Source organism: Falco naumanni, chromosome 7 (genome assembly GCF_017639655.2).
Source record: "Falco naumanni isolate bFalNau1 chromosome 7, bFalNau1.pat, whole genome shotgun sequence".
NCBI lineage: Eukaryota > Metazoa > Chordata > Aves > Falconiformes > Falconidae > Falco > Falco naumanni.
The window spans coordinates 57,307,771-57,329,376 of record NC_054060.1 but is presented as its reverse complement, the minus strand read 5'-3'; the positions used below and the strand labels follow the sequence as shown (position 1 = coordinate 57,329,376).

The following is a 21,606-nucleotide window of genomic DNA, read 5'->3' as shown; positions in this document are numbered from 1 at the left end:
AGTGATTTGAGCTCATGATTGTTTAAGTTTTAAAAGAAGAGCATTGATGTCATACTGAAGCTTGAATAATGCCAGTGCTGGTTGCCTAATGCAGATTATTTCAGTGACCTACTCTGAATTCTAGACTTCATTGGTAGCACAGATACTTTACATCATCTTCTGGAAACAGAAAGGATCCTTTTCTGTGTTACTTTTCCATATCCTAGCCTCAGAGCAACCAAAGAAAGTCCATTTGCCTACCATTTTCCACCAGTGGCCACAGCAGTGTTGATAGATATTTCCAATTTGGCAAAACAAGTTTATGAATGTAATCAAAGTAAGGCCATATTGAAATAGAGCAGGAGGAGAAAGGGAATCTTCCCCTATGGATACTGTTGCTATGCCCAAGTGAAAACAGCTTGGAAGTGTGACCTTTGCATATGGGTTTTCTTTTTTCCCTTTTTTTTGTTTTCTTGCTGCTTTAATAGTGTGAGTATACTAGGGACAAACCATATAACCCCTTTGTTATCATATGTAGAAATGCTGCCTCAGAAGAAAAATGGAAAGAGGGAAACTTACATGGGACAGCAGAAAGGTACTATGAATGTGAACTTCCAAATCTAGTGTTTTATTTCAGTATGTTTTCAGTTTGCATCTGTTTATATACTTGGAACATAATTGCCACTAATTACATAAAGATTAACCTTTTCATTTTATCTTTTTTGTTTGTTTGTTTGATTTGGAGTGCTTTGTGTTATTAGACTACTTCTTAGCCTAAAATGTTACCGTATGCCAGTGAAGCTTATAATATCTTTTGCTTCTTTGTATTAAAGGAAGACATGTGCTCTCTGCCCACAGATGACCTTTCTGTTTTGTGTGATTGCACTAAAAGGTGGTAATTGGCACCTTGCTTTTTCATACAATATAAGGTTGCTTTTAAAAATTTCCTTTGCTGTTCTTCAAGGTAAAAAAATTCACGTGTTCAGTAATTCATGGGAAACTGAAAGGAAATTACATGAAATATTACATAGCTGTGTCTCTTCTGGAAGTGCGTAGTAAGCATGTGTCATCATCCCAGAAATACTGTTCAGTCTTGGGGCAGAAACTTAGTAACTGAAGGAATGCATTACGAGTTGGAGTCTTAGGTTTTTAATTTGATTTCAGCTGTCACTAGAGAGTGACCGGATTCATGTAGTGCTTCACCTAACCTCTCTTCATGAGTATGCTCTATCAATGTCTCTGGTATCCTTCTCCTTTTTGGTGCTTGATGGCTCTCTGTGGATTTTTAGTTAAGTAAAAATGGCAACTTTAGTATAAATGACTGTTTTCAAATCCACTTCTAAATAGACACAAATTTTGTCCAGTTGCTTGTAGGTTGCGTGAATCCCCTTGTACTGCTTTTAATGGGTTTGTGAGATCTCTTTAGCAGCTGGAAAGGAGTCTATCTTGTAACACTTCTCAGCACCACCATTTATAGTTGGTACAGCATACCATCTACTGCTTGCTCCTAAAGTGCTGAGCTATTCTAGCATGGATGCATGTGACCTATGAGTCTGTGTGTGCCTTTGTTCTGTGCATAAGCACTGCAATTACCTCATGTTAATGTGTCACAAGCATGGGCATGAACCCGGGATGTAATCCAGAATGCTCATGTAATAGAGGAATGCTTGGTGAAGCAATGTAATTAAGTGTGGTGCAAACAGGACGTGTGTATCTGTCAAACATGAGCTGTATGTTCTGAAGCTAGTATAAGTAAATGGTTGTCTTTTGGAGGGACAGATGTCTAGTGTTTTGATCTGTCAAATACTAGATTAAAAGATTATCAAGCACTAACTAGAGATATCTTAATTTTTTTCTGCTTTAAATGTGGGTTTATGAGATCTATATTTGTAATGCTGTTCAAATTATTTTTTTTTACATAAATACATGAAAAGTAGTGTCTTAAAAAAAAGACATATTACTAGTTTTACTGTGCTTTTCAAGATACTTATGTACTTCAGCAGTGTTTGTGACTTTAAACTATTACACAGAAGCAGTGGAGGCTTGAGTGGTGTAAATGACAGTAGTAAGTACGATTAAAGGATATTAAAACAAGCTAAGGAATAGCTTGTTCCCTTTGTTTATTTTATCTTGTATGCATGAAGTGATGAGTTTCCTCTGGTTTATACTGATGTAGGAATGTTTCCTGGTTTCATCTCCTGGGGGCAAAAATACCTCTAGAAGGAGGCTACCTTGGGATGGTTTACAAACTGCTTAGAGAAGCACCAGTTGTAAATGCGTGCTGAAGCTGTCCCCAGGAGGGACAGGATCTTTCCAGATTTGTTCTTCAAATTTCAATATGAATTGAACTTCTTCCAGAACAAAATCTACCCCACTTTCTACTCCTGTCCCCAGAAATAAGTTGGTTTGTTATTTTGGTGTTCCCCTACTATCAGTAATTCTTCACTGTAGTTGGCCTGGCAAAGTTGCTTGTTTATTTACATTTTATTGCTATTTTCTGTTTCAAATCTCAAAACTTTGACTCCTTATGCAACAGAGAAGGCTGAGAAGCAGCAGCATTTGTTTTATCAATGAGTATAACAGTGCTTGCTTACAATGGGTAGTTAGGCTCTCCATTTCATTACATTGACTGACTAAAAGTGGTTAAAACCTATGGACATAATGAAAACTTCAACATTCACCATGGATTATTATGAAATATGACCTCAAAATTTCTAATAACTGTTCAGGGAGAAGTTGCAGTCTCTTATATATAGTCAGCATTTTGAGAGGTAGAATTAAGCAAGCTATTAAGGTTTGTAGTCAGTATCTTATTGATAATTACATATACTAGTGATCTGTGAAAGTTTTAGCTTTCTGAACAATGGCACAAATTGCTCAAAAATCTGATTGAAAATGTTGATTTCAGTTTCACCTGTACAATGACAATGCTATTTGAACTTTTTTTTTTCTTTCTGTTCAGACATACAATTTTAAGGATTGATCTCTCTTTTAATTTCTTCATGTTTATGGACCAGAGTCTCCCTGATATTCAGAAGACTGCTCATTGCTGACCGTATGGGTACCATATGGAACTGTGGAGCAAGACCATTTAATATAGAATTCTCCTTTCTGGTCTGCTCGTTTTTATCTTCTCACTGGAATGGGATTATGCCTCCAGGATGCTGACAAACATTGATAAGGATCAGTCGCAGTCTGAGCAGTTATTCTATTATGTATGAACTATTGTGTTTGAGTAAGAAGGAATTTTTATTGACACCGGTCTGATGTGTTGGGCTCTCTAATTACTGTGCTGCTGTTAAAGTGGTTAGCTCATAATCTTGATTTAGAGTGGGAGAACTGGCAAGGCTCTGCCAAGGGCCTTTGCCTCCTATCTAATTTGGATTTCTTGCCAATGTCACAGACCACATTAAAAATTGGTTTGTGTTAGACTAGAATTGCGCATACCATTTTTCTTTCCCACTAAATCTCAGCTCAGGGTTTGTCAGAAGGACTTAGTATGTTCTTGCGATGCTGGGGCTTCTAAGAATGTCATTACTCACTTTGGCTCTGTGCACTGAGGCTTGCCTGCAGGAGCATGGTGACTAAGGAACATGGTGCAACCTTTCTAGGTCGAAGTCAAATCAGGCTGCTGCTGTCATTTTGCAGAAGTTTCACAGCTCTCCATCTGAAGATCTCCATCTGCAGCTCTGAAGTACTTGCTGCCTTTGCTAACCACAAATAAGCACAAAGTTTTTGATTCAGTGGTACAGCTTTTAGATGTGTTCTGTCTTCCTTCCCACTGCTGTGCTGGGCAGGCTGTTACATAATTACTTTTGCTTTGATACAGGCAGAGTTCAGGCTGGCTACTGCTGCTTAATTGGAGATGTTACTCTGTGCAAGCAACCGTTCCGTGTTCCTGACTGTTTCCATCCTTTTGCTTCTTTGCTCTTGCAGGTTGGCTGTCCTTCACTGGTAGCTTCCACAGCAGTGTGTTTTGTGATCTGCAGTCCGTTTATTTCAAACCTTAAGAAAGCAAGTAGAAATCAACTTCCTTTGCTCGATTCCTTTGTTCTTCCCTTTCCCTGTCACAATGAGACTTGGAATAACTGTGTGATAGCAAAAAACTTGAGTCGGTACAGGCTTTGGATCCTGCTGGCTGCTTAGTATGTTTACTCAGGCTGTTGATGTTCTTTGTGGAAACAGCCGCTGGTGGTTCTGAGTCACTCTTGTTTCTTGAGTTGGTTAAACCTTCCCTGGTGCCCTGTTGGCTGGTGGCTGCCTGTGGCTGGGGCATTGGGAGCGGTGGGGGCTCCACTGGGGCTTGCAGCCATGGCCGGGGGGCAGCCCCAGCCCAGGGCATTGGGCACGTCCCTGGGGATGAGGCGAGGCCGGGCCAGGCCATCAGCTCATGGGCAGGTGGAGGAGAGGACCTGGCCTGCTGAGGGGAACCATGGCCAGGCAGGGCTGTAGGAACAGGCTGAGGCCAGGCTGGGCTGTGGGCCCACAGGTGGGCCTGGCTCCGTGAGGGTCCCTGGTGGCGCAGGGCAGGTCTGTGGGGGGCTGGAGACTGGCCCTACTGAGGCTGATGGCCCCGGGGGCTGACATGGGGTCCTGGGCCATGGGCAGGGTGGGGGGAGGCCTAGGGGTACGAGGCAGGGCCAGTAAGGCCTGTCAGGGTCCTGGGAAAACCTGTGCAAGGCTTTAGCTGCAAAATTAAAATACCCAATATAATTGCTTAAAGTGTCTGTTTCAATATGAGGATTTTTAGCAACAAAAGAGTAAAACATAGCAGAAGCAGTGGTGGTTGTCCGGTGTGGAGAAGGCTGGACTGAGGATATTTTCTAGCGCAAAAAGATCATGAATATTTGCAAGCTTTTTTGACACCATAAACTGTAGCTTTTAAAAAACTTGACTATCTATTTCTTTGAAATGCTTCTTGTAAATTTGTTCTCTGTTACAGCGAGAGGTGCTGTACAATTTTAATATTTCTATTCCTGTAACCCTGCTGATACTTTAAACATACAATTTTCTTTTTTGGTCAGATTGAATATTATGAAAATAATAGCTTGTCATTGCTTGTTTGCAGATGTCTTCTTGCAGAATTGTAGTCTGCATTTAAACCGTGGCTGAGAAGAGATGATTCCTTCCACTATTCCCATCTCCATTCATGTATTTTCTTTTTCCTTTATGTTAAGTAAGAATTAGTATGTGAAGAACGTTGTTCATCTAATTGATGTGCCAAAGATCATATGGTTTACAGCAAGAACAAAAAGTCTGAGAGTTTTTTCCATGCTAATTTTACTTTGTGGCATAATAAGACCTGTTTTTTGCTGTTGGGTGTAGATAATATATAGCACTACTAATTTTGTTTATTTTTCTTATATATATTGTTATGGGCGCTAATTAAAGCAAATGGTTTTGTGAGAGTATTTTCACTGATATACCAGAGCCACCTGTTCCATTTGGGAGAATTTTGCTTGGTGATTTACATTATTTAAGGTAGACAAAAAGGGGGGATAATTCTAATACTGCTTTTCATTGCTCTGAAACCAGATTAATCTCAAACCTACTGGGAAGAATGCAATGGGAATGGGACAGAGTCACTTCTCTAAACCTAGCGGTTCTTTAGTTATCAGGCAGTAACCAGCTAGGGGATGTGTTGGTGGGTTGAACTTGTTATAACTGTACTTTCTATCTTTGTCAGATAGCTGACGATGCCCTTAATAGACCTGAATTTAACAGTTGCATGTTGATTGCTTTGTTGTGAAAGTACATAACAAGGATGGTAGGGAGGTGGTGATTATGGGTGTGGGGTTTTTTATTTTTCATATCAAAACAAGCAGACAATGTACTAAGGAACTAATTATATTCATCGTACAGTAGTGCTAAACTCTTGCATCACCAGCTCAAGTTACATCTGTTTTTGAGAGTTATTAGTCTTAGTCTGGGCTACATCTGTAGCTCAGGTGAGTAAAGGTGTACATTTGTTGGTTAATTGCCATAGGGTTTTTTTTTTCCAGATTGTTAACATTTCAGCTGCATGGGTGCATGTCTCTTCTTGTATTTGACATGAATGCTGTGAGAAAGATATTTCTTCTGCAGTATTGCATAAACACCAGAGATCCCCTTAAATGCAAGAGAAATGTAGTATATTTGAGCATAAATAAAATAATTTGAAGTAAGGAGTTTCTGACAGTGTGTTTGGACAAGGTTTCCCGTTCCATGGATTTTACTAAGGTTTGGGTATGTAGCTTCCATTAACGTTTTGAAGTGCTGGTTTTCCTCACTGGGATGCAAATTAGATACACCTTAAGAACAGCATTGCAAAAGAAACCGGATAGGAAGAAGGAAGTACTATGTTAGAAAACAATGAGCCATGTGCAAAGGAGGATACAGAGATGACACAGGGTGGGAGAGAACACAAGTGTGCATCATAATAAACGTATCTGTTGAACTGTTTGATACTGGGATTCTGTGTGTTTTAGGGGTAGATGAAAATGAATACAAAGGGAAGAGGCAAGCATCATGTACCGGTTACTTCTCTTAAGTTACTGTAACTCCACTGATGTCACTCAAGCGTGTAGTGAGACAGACTTCAAAAAAACAGTTAACTAACAAAACTATGTGAATGAAAATGCTTAATTGTTCTGAGGTTTGATGTCAAACTAAACAATGCTGAAAGTTATTTATTTCAATTTCATTATCTGTTAATAAACTGTACTTGGGCCTTGGTTTACTTTTATGTTACAGAAAACAAATAGTAATATATTTTTTTTCTCTGCATAAGACCCATGGAAGTAAACTTTAAAGCCAGAAACCTGAATATTTAGAGGTTATACATTTTTACAGATTATAACTGGGAAGTTAAATCTTTATTGGCAAGACAGTGTTTTTGTTTTCCTAAATAAGTTGTTCAAGTGTCAGCAGCATCCACTGCTGTTTCAGTTTTATCACGATAGTATTTAGAAAAGAGTAAGGCAGGAGTATGACTGTCATGCTTTATCTGCTGGATACAAAGTGAAGTCTGCCATTTTTTGAGCAAGACATGCTGAAGGAATTAAGTAGTCATAAACAAAACATCTGTCTCCCCAGCAATTTTTTTGCTGGTATCGGAATGAGTCATGGGTTTGGGAACTGTGCTGGTCTCAGCGCAATGAGATCACCAGAATTCTTAAGGGTTTTCACTGTGTTTTCCGAAAAGAAAAATTATGTTGTAAAGTCATGAAAACTTACCTTCTGTTTTAGGCTTGCACATGGCCTTTTGCTCTCTTCTAGGAGAGCAGTTTCCTTTTCTTCCCCATTAAATGGGTTTAAGGGACTTGGAGAAAATTTTCTATACTTTTAGAAGTAATGAAGTGCATTGAGAGGGAATGAAGCATATGGCAAGAGTGGTGAGGAACAGCATGTTGTTGCCAGTTCAGTTTTGGCCCAAATTTATTTATGAGTAAATACTGTCATTGAGGGAAAAACTCTGAGTGGCTGGCAAAAAGTAGCACAGAAACGTTTCAAAGAAAATCAGATTTTAAACACAAGCTACTTGAAAAGCAGTATTTTGGCACTAGTAGATGGAAAATGGTTGTTGAAAATTAAGCTGTTCTCTTCTGCACTTGCTTTTTTTCTGAGGTTTTATTTGTGAGTTTTAGTTGAGTTAGGACTTTCTTAGAAGAAATTGAGATGACTTTCAATACTTCATTCTTTCTAACTACTGTAGATGTAGTAGGTTTTGAAATACTGTCTAGCAAGGATATCGTGTAACCATATTCTCCAGATTTGGTGCTGTAGCTCACAAGGTGAGAACAGTAACTATTTTGCTGGCAGAAATGTATGCGGTTGGGTTAGCATCATCATCTTCCACTTGAGCTTTCCTTTCTGACACTTAATAGAAATATTTGATTTATATGGAAACTTGATACAGTTTCAGTCCCTTAAAAGAACCTTAATTTGTTTTATACCTCAGCTGCTGGATCCCACACACTTCCTGAGGTCTTTTGTTACCATGGTGGTCAGCGGCCCGATCTCTGGGTTTCTTGCATATATTCCCACATTCATACTCTCTAACTGGCAATCTCATTAAGCAGTGGGATCCTATATTCCAACTATTAGTCACAGGGCCTCCCATGGTCTTTATTTCCTCTTTAGGGTCTGCTTTTCTGTGGGAGTTCTAATTTTCAGAGTTTCTCTTATTTATGTTAATATGACTTAGAGCTGCACATAAATTGAGGAAGAAGGTTTATCCTAAGACTCTTAAAGCATGAAGAAATTACTTTTGCACTTGGCAAGACCATTAGGGCACCAATGTCTTACCACTGAACCACTTCCCATGTCTGTGGCGTACAAAGGCACAGACTTGGGCTGTGGTTCAACCAGAGACACGTCATTGTACAGAGAAGCTGGTATTTATATCTCTGAGCCCGGATACAAATTCCAGCTGTATGTACCACCGGGCTCAGGGCAGAAACCATTCATGCAGCTACATAGCTATGTATCACTACAAGCGTGCAGACACCTTTTTGCTACTAGATAACCATGTTTATCTTCCTTACTTTCCTTCACAATACCCAGCTGTTCTCTCATCTCCTGCCAGGTCAGACATTCTCCATCCTCCTCTCATACATCTCTCTTCAGACATTCTCTGACCTCCTGTCCCACACATGTTTGAGTCAGCCCCTTGTCTAGCCAGATCCTGTGATAGCTGTAGTGACTTCTCCACACCCAAACTGCACTCCATAACATGACCTTTGTGGAGCACCTTCAGTGCTTCTGAGTGGAGGCCTGGCCTGCACTAGCACCTAGGATTCTTCAGTAAAAGAAACAAGCAATTTAGTTCCTGAAGCAATAGCTTGTTTATATTTGGACACTGCGGTTTTAAAAACTAACATAATTCTTAGGCTCTGAAAGTCGAGGTTTGACATTTTGTAAGTTAACTTCATTGTTGGAGAGGCAACAGCTTTTTGCCACGTATCCTTTCAGATATCTGAAACCCAGTCAAGGATGGTGCCGCCTTTGTTCCACAACCTTGTTTCGTATCTGTTGCTACAGGAGAATGAAGCATCTGTTGTTCCTGGCTGGGCTGTGATCTTTTGCAACTGGTGTGTTTTGCTCAAGTCCTTAGGAGTCGTCGTCTTTTCCTGACTCTTAAACATGTATGATCGCATTTGTACCTCTTCACATTGTCTTATCCCAGGGGTCAGTTAGAAGGAGACGAAAAAAAGAGACTCCTATTCTTGGATGGAAAGCAAGGAGGTGGGGACACCTCTCTTTTATCCCTGAAAGAGACACTTTGGGGTAGAAACCATTTGAAGTCAGTAGCCTTGAAGCAGTGGGTTTACTTTTTCACTGAGAAGTCACTGAATGGGGATAACCCTCAGTGAAGTTCTTTACTTTGCAGCCACTGTTGCATGGAAATGGCACATTACTATTTATGGAAAAATAAAAAAATGTAATAACTGTACAGAGACTTACTCCCTGAGCTGTCACCACCATTACCTGTTTCACCTCTTTCTCACAGAATAAACTCTGAGGATAAATGCCAATTGCAGGAATTGCAACATACTGTATCAGTGTCTGACAGAAGTAGAGTCCCAGAAGTGTTTTGTGGAAAGTCTTCTCATTTTAAAATGCAATTAAAAAAGTGCAGACAAAAGTGTGTTATGCTTACCTCCTATGTATGTATTTGACCATATCTGCAGGGCTGCAGCAAGTAGTTCTGATCTTGCTCATCTCCACTGGGTAAGTTTTAAAGATCCAGCATTCTTAACTGGTATGTTTACCACCCTTTTTCCGTTGTTTGGGCTGAGTGTCTCTGCCCACAATCTGTGCTTGGTACAGCAGTCAAACATCAGCATGTAAAGAACCTAAGTCACCAGTGAGGTGCTGGAAGAGCATGCAGAGGATCACAGCTGAGAAATGGTGTGAAGGCAATGAAATGATGTGAAAGATAGAACACCTGCCCTGTATTCCCCCTCTGCCTCCTTTTTGTTGTTGGAAGTCATAGCAGGTCTTGTGTTTTGTCAGTGGAAGCTGTTTCCAGGCACATGAAGGACAAGAAGGTGAGTTAGGAAGAGTGAAGATGGTAAATCATGCTTGACCAATCTGCCTTTTGTGATGAAATGACTTCCTCGGCGTGTGAGGGGAGAGCCGTGGTAGGTCAACAAAATGAGGAGCTACATATTCCCACTGCAGTTTATTTATTCTTCTTCTGATGTCATCATAGTGCTTTGCCCCTCCCCTTTTTTATAGGTCATACTCAGTTTATTTCTTCTTCTGGTAGACTCTGGGTTCTGTCTGCTGTCCTGCTAGGAGATGTTATAGGGGTTGAAGAAACAAGTTTGATCTTTTCATCTGGAACGTGAAGAACTTAATGTCTCTTGTGGCAAAATATTTTATAACTATGCCACCTGCGAAGAGCTTCTAAATCAAGGGCCTCTTGCACTTGGAGTTAATGTACTTGCTTAAATTTTTACTGGTATTTCAACGAATGTTCTCAGTGTCTCCCTTCACTGGAAGCTGGGTCTGCTTGCTTCTGTAAGTTTCTTGATTGTACCCATACTGTTTTGACAAACATACATTTGTTTCACCTGTATCTTTTCTTCTGTGAGCAGGGTAACTGCTGGTTACTGTCTAGATTGCAAATCTAAAGCAGATGTAGTGAGGTTTTTCTTTATTATGCATTTAATGTTGCCAAAGTACTTTTCTGATTTATACGAACCAGGCACAGAAAATGAGCCTTAATGTCATTTGATTAAAAGTTCTTGAGTATGTTGTCTTGACAAGTCATTAGATAAACTCTTCTGTCATTATATGTATTATAGATCACCTTAAACATGCAAGCATATCCTTAGGTGGTAGAAATTGTAAATGTGTATTGTGAATTTAGGCCACCTGTGTAAGTTCTCAAGCTTCTTTCTAAATCTTACTAGCCACTATGAAATGAATATGTTTGAAGTAAATTGTTATATTGGTTTAGTCTAATGAATGGACAAGCATCAGGTTCTGAAGTCATGTTTATTTACGTACTGACTAAGAAATAAAAAGTAAAGTAAAAGGTAAAGTGAAGTTTGATGTGGACCATTAATATTATTAAATTAATCTTTTCCTTTTAATGTAGCTTATTTTGTAGGTGGGTGGTTTTCGGGAGTTACGGGTCAGGAGATAATGCTACTGATACCTTTATAAGTCTTTTGGCTTGTATTGTTCTTCTATGTCCACAGAATATATGGACTGAAAAGCCTATAGCGAAGAGATCACTTGGTCTAATGTAAGGTATACTTACAGAGTTTTCTTGGGGGACATTGAAATTCTTAGTTCATTTGAAAATGTGTATTTCTAAATTTGGTGTACTTTTGGTGCTGTAATTGTCTCTGTGTAAGCCTGTGAAGATATATTGAGAGACAATGTTATTTCAGGTTCTTTGGCTGTGCCCACTATTTAGAGACAACATAAACTATTAACAGTAAAGTTGTGGTTGAGATTAAGATTGGAAGGATTTCTGATACATTGATTTGAGCTGGTATCGTCTGGCAGTCTAATGTACACTGGATGTTTTGTTGTTTTTTGGTTTTTTTTTAAAAAAGCCCTCCTACTTTGACATATGAAAAGGATAGATGCCTAAGGGTTATAAATGTAAGTTATGTGTGCAAGAAGCATAGAATTACCCCTAAATTTATGAAATGAATGTTGCAGAGGTTTTGTGTTGCATCGTCCTGTCCTGCTGCGCCTCCTTGGATTGGATGCTTCTTACACAAGTTCAGATGTCACTATTTGGCCCAACTTCTCAAATCTCCATGTTATATCATTTCAGTTCAGGCATGCAAAACATAAGTAACAGTTGAAAGTGAAAATATTAAGAGATGGGTGTTCCACTATTTCTCTTTTGTGAAAATGTGAAAACACGTAATAGAAAGAACTAGAGAAGGATGATTTTGTTTTAGCTATCTAGGTTCCCTTCTTTCATCACTCACTCACACTCTTGATCTCAGAATTCATTGTAGAACTGTAAAATGTTACTGTGTGTTCTACAAGTATCCCATACAATCATTAATACCATACTTATCTGTAAGAGGTCTGAATCTAAAAATTACTGTTTTGTCCGGATTCATAAACCTGATGAGAGCTTTCACATCCTCAAGAATTCAGTACTTGGACCCTGAAAGCAGTGCAGAAGGGGAAGCAGTTGTCATCTTTGTTTTGTTTTTTACTTTAAAAGAAGAATATCTCGTTCCCAACAGGCTATTACTTGACAAAATAATTTCTCCCCACCAGCTCCATGTTTAATGGAAATTTTCTGGTTGCTAAAATAGAATACTTCTACCACTGATCACTGATTGCAAATTACTATGAAAACATCAAGGGAGAGGAAGAAGCCAGTAGTTTCCCTTCTGGCTTTTCTCACATTTCTGTGAGACTAAACAACAAAACATTCATTTAAAAAAAAAAAAAAAGTTCTCAAACATGCAAGTTCTCTTTGCAGTGTTGGGGTTTTTGGTTTGTTGTTTGTTTTTTCTTTCTTTCTTTTCCTGAATTCTATCACGATTGCAGAGCTAAGCAATCAATCAAAGCAGGGGGATTAAAGCCATGGATAGCATTTTTAATAATTCTTGAGGTTAACACCCTTTGAACAAAACACGAGCAGACCAGTTTTTTGTAATTACTTCAGTTTGTAAGACTTCACAGTTTTACAAGCTTTACTGGGCTCACCCATTTTGAAGTGGATGACGCTTGTAACTGTTGGAGGATTCCTGGAAAGAAGTATGCAGCGTGTCAGAAACGTGTTGAGCTTGTGTTTTTTGCCAGAAAGAAAATTATTTAACTGCTAGAAAATATCAGGACACTGCCAACAGATGGTTTACTACTTTTACACAGTTCTTGTTTTCCCTCAAGTAAACTGTTGGTGTAATACTTCACAGAGGTCTTTCTGCCCCTACAGAAATTCTGATATCCCAAGAACCTGATATATTCCATTCTTAAAAGAATTATGCGTTTTGCCAGTAACTTATTTTGCTCATGAATTTGGAGTGATTGAATAAAATATTTATACTTACTAGGGAAAGTTCATTCATCTTTGATGGATGAAATATAGAATGCTTTAATACCTTATTGTTATGTCTTATCCCATTTTATTACTCTGCTTTTGTACTCTTTCCTAGTATTAAAGTAATAAAAAGGAAAATAATTATAATTTCCTTCCTTACTTTTTTTCTTTTTTTTTTTTTTTTTCTTCCCAGATGTGGTTGTTGCCGGTTACAGTTCAGAAAATGCAAAATACTTAGCCTGAGACACCCAACTCTGTTCCCTCCTTCTCTTTTGGGATATTCCATTTAATAGATGACTGTAATACGCAGAAATTTGCAGTTTGTAGCAATAGCAGTTACATGAGGAGGAATGGAAATGGAACTGTGAGGATTTGGAAAACATGATTTTAAAAGCATACTGAGATATCCTAGTTGGAGTAAGCCAGTGGCAAGAGTACTATGTGCTAGCTGAAACAGGTTTGGTTTGGGTTGGTTTTTGGTTTTCTTTTTTCTTTAAAATACCTTCAGGTAATACTGTACTAATATCTTACTTCTCTGACAACCTGTCCACTGAATTATTAATCCATTTAACATCTGGGTTTTTTAGTGATCAGTACTTGGTACTTGCAGAGTTTGTCCTTACTGAGCATCTGTGGTTATTCGTGCCAATGAGGCAAAATCAGGTTCCTGTGTGATGTCTTGCCAGAGTAGTTGCCATGACTTACTGTGTTAGTTATGTAGGATGTACTACAGTTAATAACACTGCATGATATTAGTGTGTATTCCTATATGCAGCAGGTTCTGATTTAGTGCAAAAATCACATTGCAATCTATCAGAGCTTAACTTCCAAACTGCCTTTTTGCTATGCCTCTGTTTAACCCAACCACTTAGATCTCCAAAGTCTGCTTATGTTTAGTTCAACTTCACTGGGCAGACGGTTTACTTTGTAGTTACATATGTAAGTAAAATTGATTATATTTAAAATTTCTACAAATGCACTTTAAATGTAATAATTTTCATATTTTATAATTAATATTTTATTGAGATGAATCAGTTACACTGAAAGCTTATTTGACAAAAATGAATTGGAAATGTGACTGCCTACAAAGAACTCTGGAAAGTGATTTTTTTTTTCTTTTTTTTTCTCCTTTCCCCAGAAAGTAAATACTTTGAAAAGTTGTGAACACATTAGTAGGTTGTAGTAGATTTTTTCTGGCCTGTGCAGTGGCTGCTGCTATTGTCCTAATTTAAATAAAAATCTATCAAGCAGAGTTAGATTTGCAGATAGAAAGATGACAGAAGTTATATGCTGATCATATTGTTATGTTCAAGCCTTTTAAAGATTGTACCTCAGTTCTTTTAAACTAAGGTTGATCTACTGGTTTAATCCTTGTTTGCAGAGCTTGATGTTATTCTTTTAGTATAATAAATCTATTGCAAAGCAACTTTAGGAATTGTATGTTCCAATACTTGTTCTTTAAGGATTTATAAATTATTTTTTGCTTCTCCAAAGCTGTACTAGCTATTTGTTTGAAATGGTGACACATCCAGATTTTTGATGAATGGTAATGATCAAATATGTAGTCTCAACACTTCCAGCAAGTGAATAGGAGACAATTATCATGATAGCAGAAGCTGGGCTTTTAATAATGGTGTCTTGCAATGATTTCTTTAAGTACATGTCCTCTGGCAGGATGGTAGCTTTATTTGCTTACAGCTACCAGTGCAGCCCAACAGCAGTTGGTTGCTCAGATGATTTCACGTTGCAGGCAGCATTTCAGTGCTTTGCCTGTCCTGTGAGCCCATCCCTGTTGTGATTAAGCTAAAGATCCTTGAAAACAGCAAGACTTAACATACTGAAGTTTTTTTTATTTTTTTTAACATTTCTTACTTTTCCTTTTCTTGCCTCTTATTTCATTTCTCTTTGATAACTTACCACTATTAAAATTGTGCATGCTGAGAGTTAGTTTCCCCAGTTCCTTCTATATGCTAATACCTCAAAAAAGATACCGTAAATCTCCTTTTTTCCAAAAACATCTGGATGTAAAGATAAGTTAGATGCTTGCTGGTTGTCTGCCCAAAAACAGTCTGCAATTCCAGCTGACCAGAAAATGGTCCAAGTTTTTTGTTACTTGAACATGTGGGATCTGTGAAGGCACCAGCTTAAGGTTTTTGGGCCTATTTAATTTTATTTCTTTTTTTTTTTTTTTTTTAGAAAGTACCTTTAATTGCTGTCCTCTCACACACTTACGGAGGAATGGTCAGCTGTTCCTAGGAGTTGTTTTTAATTATAGAGGTATCATGGAGAAGAATTGCAGTAGAGAAATATTTGAGGACATGGAAATGGATAGTGCATTGCAGCCACTGGTTCTAATCCACACAGGAATCTTCCCCCTGGGATGTTTCTCTTGGGCACTGGGAGCACAGTGCGAATGCTCACATCCTCTTTCATAGTGCTGTGATGTCTAGAGTGAAAAACTGCAGTAGGAAAATGGAATTTTCTTTGTTCAGCCAAAAGTGTCATTATAATAATTTAAGTGGAATTAAATATGTGAAACAAAGAAAGCATGTGAGGCAGGAAATGTGGGCTCTCTTTAAAGACTCTTACGTTTGCTGAAACATTTAAATCTGCCTTGCCTCAGAGGGTAAACGTTGTGAACAGTAATGCATTGTCTCAGTGCTCGGAGATCCTCCAGTAAAAGTTTCTTCTTTTAAAGCATTTTGTATTTGAGCATGGAGGAAGCTGTTTGCATTGGAGTGTGTGAGTCCACATGGGCCAGGAATGGAAACTGCTGATGGTTTGAATTTGTCCTGGAATGTACGCCAAGAACAAGCATTACTACATGAAGTTGTGCATGTACAGCCAGCATCTTTTTTTTTTCTTTCTTTTTTCTTTTTTTTTTTTTAATGAGAATAGGTGAGTTTGTGGAAGAATAGAAAAAAATTGAGACTTATTCATGTTCCTTGAGCAAGTGTTCCATATTATTTTCTTTTTAGTAAAACTAACAAAAAGATTGTATTATGTCTGCTTTTTCAAAAGAGGAACACTGGAATGTTTTACTTAAGCAAAGGGCTTTTGCATAGATCCACCAGTAAATACGGTGAAGGCTGCTTATTTAAATCTGCTGATTTTTTGACCTATGAAAAACAACTTTTTCTAGACTATACTGACAGCTCAATCTCAGAAGTCTGTCTGCACACAGGCACAGTTAGTTGTTTTATTTTATAAATAAATTGGCGTTTGTGGTAGTGTCAGTTTCCACGTTGGATTCAGCAGTCATCAAGTAAGCTGCATTAGGTGAATTACTTTATTCTGGCATCTGAGGCTGTTGTGAACTATTGTGAACAGAAGGGTCACAGCCTCCTAGGCAGTGAGTGCATGCTTTATTTGGGCGTTCCATTCACAATGTTTGGTGTCTACTGTGTCTCTCTGTACAACTTCTGGTGCATGTATATAAAACCATCTTAATCACAAAACAACAGTATGCAGCGATAGATCCAGTATTTGATTGTTCCGTGTTATGTCTTCTGTATTGAGCTAGCCTTTATTTAAAGCTGGATTTCTGTGTTGATTGTGCATAAAAGCACTTGTATTGAGAGAGGTGTGTGTATACATGAAGAGATATGTTAATTAAATACATGTCTTTATTTTGGGTTACTGTGTATGTGGTAGTCATTCTAGTTTCATGCTGCAACTTGCAGTGCACGTATGAAGCAAAAGGATTTGGGAGATCTATGAATCAGGATTTGGATGGTGTCTCTCTTTGTTTCGTTTGCTTCCTGTTCAGCAGTTTTATCAAATGCAGCAAGGTACAGTGAGACTTAGTGCTTGTAATATCCTTACAGTAAGTCTTGAAGTACTGTATGGAAGTTTTGAAGCTATACACAATAACGTTTTCTGTTACAGTCAACTATAGGTAAGGAAAATTTACATCCTCTCTTAATCCCGGAAGCTCACGTCACTGAGTGTATCTTTGAAATCACGCTTTATTTTTCAGTGTGTGAATCTTAAGGAAATTTCTGAGAACATCTATTCAGCTCCTCAGTTCCAGAATTAACAGCATCAGATTGTTGCAAGCTGGAGAATGCTTTTTCAGTTGGATTAACTTTGTGTATATTTTTACCTGACAGCATTTGTGTGTTTTTCCAATAAGCTATTTATTGAAAATTCTTTGCATGTGAATGTCTGGGGCTGAAGTTATTTTTGCAAAAATTACCAGTCTGTAAGTCAGTCAGGAGGAGGTCTGTGTGAATAAACCCATAGTCATTGACAGTGGCCTTGAATTAAAAATGAGCAAATAAAGTCAAACCAAAAAGTGGTTGTAATGTACCAATAGCTTACATGCTGTTGTAAGATATACTGAAAATATTTTTAATACAGAAGAGGAGAAGATTGTGGTATAAAGAATGTGAAAACAACCTTTTTGAAGTAATTAGCAGGTAAAATTATTGTTTTGAGTCAGTTTCCCTGTTGATATATTGGTTGTTAAAGGATAGGTAACTTAGCAGGACTTATGAAATCACACCTTTTCAGGTGCTGCACGTTCATTGTTTGAAATTGGTCTTGATTTTTCTTTTGATGGGGCCATTTTTTAAATGCAGTTGATTCTTGTAAAGATGCGTGAAAAATGACTTAATGCTAAAACTTGTCAGGATTTGCATACCTCTGTATTGGTTAACTGAGGTATACTAGTACAGATTATTTTGGCAAAAGTTTCTGTTTGCACCCCAAAATGAGTAGGTGGTGAATTTGATTTGGACTAAGTTGTGCTCTCTCTCACGCCTCCATGAATACAGCTCTTTTTTTTTTTTTTTTTCTTTCTTTCTTTTTTTAAGATAAGGGAATTTTATAAATAAGTGCCAACAAAATGTTGAGTTTGAAACTGTTAAGACAGTTACTTAGCTAGCAGTATGCACACTAAAAATAATGGATCTGTGACTTTTGGCTTCATAATCTAATTTGACTGGAATTTATATATGTTTTCTAGTAGTTAAATTGTGGCAAATATCAAATGATCATACGGGCAGAATTTCTGGCTTCAGTAATGAGACCTGACAATGATGTTACTCATACTAAGAAAGCTAAGGATCTCAAAAAAGATCTGTGGGCTTGAAAGTCTTAATAATATGGAGAAGTGGCATTTAATATATGTGTATTGGAGTGTCATCATATTTGAACAATTAAAAAGGACATTCGACAGTCTCTTTATCAGTGGGACCTATGTACTTATTAACAGATTTTAGTGCAGAACTAATTGGAGCTAAAACTGTGGTGCTGTCTGCATAAAGAGCTTGTTAATGTCCCCTGTGTAACTCAGCTTTCCCTTCTTTAATTAGGCTGCTCTGTAAGCCCTGGTCAGATCGACCTTCCTTTTGCTGGACATGCCTAAATAAGCAGCTTCTCTCTTTTGCCCTCCCTGTTCTTTACAATATGTTTTATCTCTCCAAATATTTCCCCAAAGGTGACTGTTCTGTTTTATTCTGAAGCATATTGAAGAACGGACCTGGGGCAAATTACTTAGCAGAAAAGGGGAGGTGTGGTTTGGTCTGCATTAACCCAGATGGTTTCTCTGACACTGTCTCCTGTGCAGTTGCCCAGTTAGCAGTTACAGAGGAGTTGGGAGGATGAGGTGGTAATCTGCAAGAGGTACAGGAGCTGCTTAGGCAAGTACTGTTACGAAGAGCAGTGCTTCTGCAAGAACAGTTGTACAAAGTCTGAAGCTTTCTGTGTCTTCTGTGAACACCACTTGTTTTCTGCCGGCACGACTACAGTGTTCCTTCTGTATGCCCTTGCAATGCTTTTCCTGTTACGTAGGACAGATGAGTTTCCCTTCGCTTCCCAGAGACGGAATTAATGAAGCTTTTATGCAGCATGAAGTTACAGGGTGTGTCTCTGAGGAGATTTTGCATCGTTCTGAAGTGCTAGTGTGCACAGCTTCTGCCCAAAAGAAGCTAAGCTAGTCTGAGGGCATTTGAGAAGCATGAACAACTTCAGTGTGAAGACTCTTAGATTCTTTGAAAATTCTGCCTCTAAGTGCATGAAATTATCTTCTAAATTATTTGAGTCATTAAAAACTTTTTTTGAAGGTTGGAGCTGCTAATGCCCATGTTAACTGGATTTTCACATAACTTAGGAGTTTCTAATATTTTTTTATTTGTGATTTTATTTTTAGAGAGCAGCAGTCTGCTATATCGGTGATCTACAATGAATGCCAAATCTGCAATCAACAAAGAAATTTTTGCCCCACACGATGAAAGGATGCTGGGAGCCGTCCAAGTGAAAAGAAGAACAAAAAAAAAGATTCCCTTCCTAGCTACTGGAGGTCAGGGTGAATATTTAACATACATCTGCTTGTCAGGTAAGATTAGCGATTTTGACATCGTTATCTGTTTAGGTTTATCATTAACTGATTAGATGTAATCTGTAGCCATGAGGAGCTGGGTGACTTGAATCTGACTAATGTAACCAGAGAATTATAGTGCTTGTATCTTTTAATCTTGAGGAAAGCACACACTCAACACTATTAATATTTACACCTTGTAATAAATTGAACAGGTTATTTCATTGTTTGAAAAAAACAAGGTATTCTCTCACAGCATAGCTGCAGAATACAAACAAATAGAATATTTGGTAACAGTACTTGCTTATTGAGGTAAAGATCTTTTTTGGAAGGATGAATTTTACATAGTATTTCATTTTAATGCCCTGAAAATTTTTGTTTGAAAAAAAATGGGGTTTTTTGTTTGAAAAAAAGATGTTTTCCTCTTTCCATATTTACCTCTGTGTGTTACCAGCTGGGTACTTAAAATATTCTGGCTGAAAGCTGCACATCTAACTGAACTGAACCTTAAATGGGATGAAGATGGAAATACTTGGATTGAAGAAGAAGATGTATAGAGACACATTTTGTGAGAGGTCGGAGGGAACACGGAGAAATTATCTTTTTGTTGTTAATGTGTTAAGAAAAAATTTATTTGAGTTTCTCCAAGGTGAAAACCAGCACTCATGAGAGTCTGGATTTCAGGAACAGGGTACGTAGTAGCTGTACAATAGTTTGCTTTGTATTTTTACCCTTTCTAATAAAAGTGAAGGTCCAATTATTATGTTTAAGTATAAAAATGAAACCCATTGATTGGGTAACTTGTGGTTAATCATGGTATTACATATTTTTGGCTGTTTTTTTAATGATTTAAATACTTTCTGGTTATTGTAGTGAAATTTACCTTAATTTAACATTTGCCTGTAGTTTATACCTGTTTTCAGACTTAGAGTGGTATTCAGTTGCACGGAGGTAGGCAGTCAGTGCAGCTTTAGGTTTCTAGCCCTTCTTCTAGGTAGCTCCCTAGAAAGGCAGGTATCCCTTCTTGTTCTATGTCTGCCAACTGAGTGTGTGTGAGTATCTTTGGTATTCTGGGGAGATCTAGTAACTTAGGTTTTTAGGCCTATCAGTTGCTCCCTTTTGAGGCCGTGCGTCTTACTGGAGGTACAACTTAAGTGGTCAGAGGAAGAAATGCTTTATGAATCAGAAGACAGCATTTATTTTTGGACTGAATGGAAGACGTGTTTCATGAACTCCTTAACATTTTTCTCCACTGAAAACTGTTAAAACTTCAAAAACATAAGAAGTAAACCCCAGTGACTACTACTGGTATAAGCCATCACACACCTGCACACAAAATTCACATTTATTGAATGTTGTTGAATGAAGTGTTATTTGCATGCATATGTACAAAAGTTTATGTTCAAATATAAGCTGCAGAGTATATGCACAAGCATACTGAGGACAGTGAGACAAACCTGAAGACTCATTTCCAGCAGAGTCATCTGCTTGTCATTTGCCGATATACAGAGCTTCAAGGAAGGATTTAAAAACTGGTTCACCTAGGCTGTTCCCTAGACTTGTAGTTGGGATACTCTTTTGCGATGAAAGGATTGTAAGTTTCAATCCTCTTGGACTGCAGAGGAAACTGAATCTAGGTCTCCCATTTCTTAAATAAATGTTCAGATAACTAACCTTTTGAAACAAAGCTCAACTCTTCTTCCTTTGGCCATCAAATTTTTCAAATGTCAGTCCAACTTTTTGTTTTTTTCCAAGTCGTCATGTTAAAAAGCAATCCTGTTCTAGGGCTGTGCATGCAGTTTTGGAATACCCAGGTGTTTGATACCCGTATTAATGAGGAAAGGTTAGAGGTGTGATGTGTGCTTATAATCTTCTATAGGCTAACTCAATTCAAGAGATGGATTTTATTTTATTTTAATTGCCATTCTGGGGAATTTAGCCCTCCTTCAACTCCCCCACGTTGATGTGCAGCAGACAGCATGGATTTTAAGAGAATGAGTGATCTTAGATGCATCTAATGTCTTTCTGCAGCAGGAAAGCATGTTATGAGTAGAGAAGAAACAACAGATGTTCTGACTTCAGCAGAGTTTCTCACTGATGATGAAGAGAAGCATTCAGGATCTAAATAAAATTACTGTATGGAGGGCACTGAAAATCTACATGATTGTATTTGGAAAGTCCTCATGTGTGGCTCACCATTAGTGTGGTTTTGCAGGGATTTGAGACCAGTTGCTTTATAGACATTTATAGCTTATATTATGGAATATGTAGTATGATTGCTAATTTCAGTAGA

The 21,606-nt window shown here is 38.0% G+C and overlaps 1 protein-coding gene across 1 annotated transcript in view; it reads left to right on the top strand.

Moving 5' to 3' along the window:
* STXBP6 (syntaxin binding protein 6) overlaps positions 1-21,606 on the top strand; it is a 120,106-nt gene that overhangs the window by 16,351 nt on the left and 82,149 nt on the right. The window contains exon 2 of the mRNA XM_040601560.1: positions 19,146-19,331. Coding sequence (XP_040457494.1) covers positions 19,178-19,331 — 154 coding nt within the window. The 5' untranslated portion in view covers positions 19,146-19,177. The remainder of the gene's footprint in view (positions 1-19,145; positions 19,332-21,606) is intronic.